The sequence below is a fragment of the Cupressus sempervirens genome, chromosome 4 (genome assembly GCF_028749045.1).
Source record: "Cupressus sempervirens isolate cs-2001-9-10 chromosome 4, ASM2874904v1, whole genome shotgun sequence".
Taxonomy (NCBI): Eukaryota; Viridiplantae; Streptophyta; class Pinopsida; order Cupressales; family Cupressaceae; genus Cupressus; species Cupressus sempervirens.
The window spans coordinates 906852855-906856798 of record NC_143121.1 but is presented as its reverse complement, the minus strand read 5'-3'; the positions used below and the strand labels follow the sequence as shown (position 1 = coordinate 906856798).

Sequence of the window (3944 nt, the reverse complement as noted above, 5' to 3'; positions counted from 1 at the left end):
GATTGATATTCGCCTTATATGATTTCCAATAAAAACCAATCACTAACTAAATATATTTCATCTTCTAGAGAAATTATTTTGATTCTACAAGACTATTTGAATATTAATTGATAAACATCATCATTCAATGTACATTCGTAACTTCACAACCAATTTCTACGTTAACATATCAAGTGAAGATACATGGAAGCACCTAATAACGTGAAACTTAGGGAAGATTGCAATCTTCAAGAAAAGTGTATACACAATTAAATGTAAGGTGCTCAAGTCATTATACACCAATCTCAAGATAGAGAAATAATGCACAAAACAAGAACCTACACACAAACATCAGCTTATTATTATGACATTGGAATCAATCCTATAAATGTTAATATGAACCAACTCATTAAGTGTAATTATCACGTATAGATTTGATCTTCCCGAACCTCCCTATTTCCTTACTTTAGAGTACTCAATTTATTCTCAAATAAAAACAAGTTCCTGTTAATTATTAACTTGCATGTGATAGGAATAAGTAATTCATCTGATAAACTATTTATGGCACATCAAAACAACTGTTAAGCAAGACTAAAGATACCAAACAATTGGTTTCTGACCTAGAATATTGATACAATGTTGAGATCTGTAGACACTTTTTTTAGGTTCATGATAGAGAGTTTTAAATTTATATGTTTTCTTGATCTTTTGAATGAATAAGGGTTTGTTTTTTAATATGTCATCATTGCATTTAATTCAACTATTTGACACTACATAAGTAATTGAAAAAATTAAGGAGAATTCAACTTTTTGTATGGCTTTTGAAATTATAAATTATAAATGGAAATTTGAATTACTTCCAAACTTATATATCTAACTTTCAAAAAAAAATTAAAATCTAAATAAAATAAAACTAAAATAATCATTATCTTCCACATAATATTGCATTCTTACATACTAATTGTTACTTGAAAAATAAAATAATGTCAAAACAAAAGCAAAACAAAACAAAACAAAAATGTGTACCTTTCACTATTATAATACAGTAGGAAAAAAAATCAATAAGAAATGACACTTTGTATGTCATATTCATATAACTACTCATTCTATTATTAATTTTTGGATTTGACTATGTTTGGTTTTTCATCATTGTTTTTGGAGCATGGCCCATGGCCCATCATTTGGGTAAGAGTTAGAAAAGAAGAAAAATCAAACACAATCAAATTCAGAAATCAAGCTCTAACCATAGATAAGAGAACATGTTTCAAAATGTTGATAAAAAATTAAACACGCTATCAAAACAAAAAGAAAAACCAACAAGCTAAAATTTCTCTTTTCTAACTTTCATATTGACTATAGATCATCGAACCTCATTCAAAATGTTGATAAAATAACTACCACAGTCAAATAAAGAAAATCAACACGTTAATGGATACTTCTCTCTTTTGCAATTTCCATGACCACAGCTCATGTGATTGAAAATATTGATAAAATTAGAAATCAACAAATTAATAATAAACCTTAAGATATCATAAACAAATTAATAATAAACCTTAAGATATCATAAACAAATCAATAATAAACCTGAAGATATCATAAACTGCAGAAATTTCATACAATATATCGATATACTCTTATGAGGATAATTTCATACGCAGGATAATTACAAATGAGAAACCGAACAGAACTGATGCGAATGACTAGGCCCGAGCTAGGGAGACTTGTTGAAGCCATACATGGAGGAAAAGGCCTGGATCAGCGTAAATACGAAAATGAGCGTTGCAGCCAGGACGGATATTGTGCTTCGCCAGGACCTTGTGAAATGGCTGATGGAAAAGTCCATCAATTTAACCCTCCATTTGCTCCTGTAACCCTCTGTTATCTCTGCCCTCAAAATTTTGAGCGGCTGGAGAGTAGAAATGGACATGCCCTTGCTCAGATTGTCCCACAACTGAGCCACCTGACCGTCGTTTCCCACAAGGATGTAAAAGATCCCCGCCATTCTCAGCTGCGTCACATCATTTTCTGCGAAAATCAAACTCTTCATCAATCCGACATAACAAGAGATCACCTGCAATTCCAAGGGCAGAAATGCTTCCATGGCCATCAGATTTCTCAGAACAGTCTTAGTGTTTTCTGATATAATTAAGACTGGCAGGTACAGAACAGAAGTTTCCTTTTCAAATCTGAGGGCCCTGCCGCCGTCTCCAGTATAGGGGCGGATACAAATTCCGGCCTTGCATAATTTTGAAATGGAGGGGAGAACGTAATTAGACCGCCTTTCGACTGTAGAAGAAACGTCAGAAGCGGACTTTGTCCCGGCAAAGAAAGAAAGGGCTACGCCGTGCAAGAAACCCAGAAAATGTTCCCGACTAATGAAAGAGGAATCGAGTTCAAACCCTGAAAGCTGCAAATATTTGAACGGGAAAAACGAAGACGTGGCGTTCAAGAGCAAATCGAAGAGCTTAGCCTGTGCTTCTTTTTCAGATCCAGTCTCTAGTTGCAAAATCTTGTCAAGGACGAGCAGGGGAATTTGATTTTCCAGCTTTACGATGTCCTTCAATACTGCAAATCCCACCGATTTAATTCGATTCTCGTCGAAAAGGGGTTCGAAATACATGCCGTCAGAAGAATTGGACTGATCTTTGCCTGCGAGAGTCCTAAGCAGCTCCAGCAGAAAGGAACCGTCCAAAAGCATCATCCATGCTAGGGTTTCAGAGTCGCACTGGATAATTTTCTCATATTTGTCCCTGATTTGACCATCCATTTTCTCAATCTCGGCGACCATAGAATTGATGTCTGTTTTTCCAGGGAGGCGCTTGATCATTATCTGAGCAGCACGTAGCTTGTGGATCTCCATGCCGTGAAGATCCATGGCGCGTTGGTAACAGGGGCCGATGGAAACCGCTTGAGGGAGATAAGCATCGCGCTTCAGGTCGACGAGAATTTTGGGAACGGTGAAGATGCAAACAGTTGAAGGGCGGGAGATGCATTGCTGATCTTGAAGGCCCTGCTTTATGTGAATCAGCCATTCGCCTTGCGCGATTTCTTCGCTGGGCTCTTCACTGAAACGCAGAGCCATGAAATGTGGATGCTGTGGGAATCGAACCGGGTTTTCGGTGAGCTCAATTACGTGCTACACACCATAAGCTCCTCCTAACCTTAAACAAAATGCTTCTAAAGTCTTCGATACTATTTGACTTTCATGTTACTTGAAAGTCTTCCTTGAAGAATTATTGGTTATTAGTTCTAAGCCAGGGAACCACAGTTTTCGGTGGGGTCTAACAACAAATATCTAACATGTTAAGGTCTAAAATGATTTACTTTTAAAATATATTTATGTTTCCTAATTTCTCAGTTCATATTGTTGTTATCATTTTTGTTGGGTTAAAAATATTTTTTAGAATCAAAAAATAGGAAAATTACACCTCTAATTCATTCTAGAAGTTTCTAGTGTTTTCATGGCTTTTAATTGGTTGTGGAAGTTTCTAGTGTTTCTATGGCCGATTTGATTTAGGATTGTTGTTGATCAGGCAATGTTCGAGCTCTAAGGAGAGTTGTGGCAGCCATTGCCTGAAACTTGGGCAATCTTTCATGAATTTAACTCAAATTTTTTAGAATGGATTTATCAGCTCTGCCATGGGTTTTGTGCTCTAAACAATAGGAAACAAGGGCCCTGAAAAAATGAAATGCCTTGAGCCAAAAGAAGGCAAGTTGATCACTTGACACTGTTGATGACCTACGCAACAACAGAAGGCAAGAAAATAGGTTTCTAAAACCCTTTAAAAAACAAAATGAGGATAAGGAATTTGTAAGAAACACATAAATAAAAATGTCAAGCTTTCAAATAATTGCTATTCATTATTCCTCTTAAAAAATCATGAATTCCAAGGGAAAAAAAAATCTAGACTCATTGGAGAACATGTATGCTTAAAAATAAAATTTTGGGGCTAAACCCATGCCAA

At 35.6% G+C, this 3944-nt stretch overlaps 1 protein-coding gene across 1 annotated transcript; it reads right to left on the bottom strand.

The window, feature by feature from the left end:
• Window positions 1-1545: 1545 nt before the first annotated feature.
• On the bottom strand, window positions 1546-3188 carry LOC149564327 (putative UPF0481 protein At3g02645). The gene has a single exon (XM_089827387.1). The coding sequence runs from the start codon at window positions 3059-3061 to the stop codon at window positions 1691-1693; it is 1371 nt and encodes a 456-aa protein (XP_089683513.1). The 5' UTR covers window positions 3062-3188; the 3' UTR covers window positions 1546-1690.
• Between the last annotated feature and the right edge of the window lie 756 nt (window positions 3189-3944).

Bases quoted from the DNA above. Each gene is read 5' to 3' on its own strand.
- LOC149564327 (XM_089827387.1), bottom strand. From the start codon at position 3,061: ATGGCTCTGCGTTTCAGTGAAGAGCCCAGCGAAGAAATCGCGCAAGGC.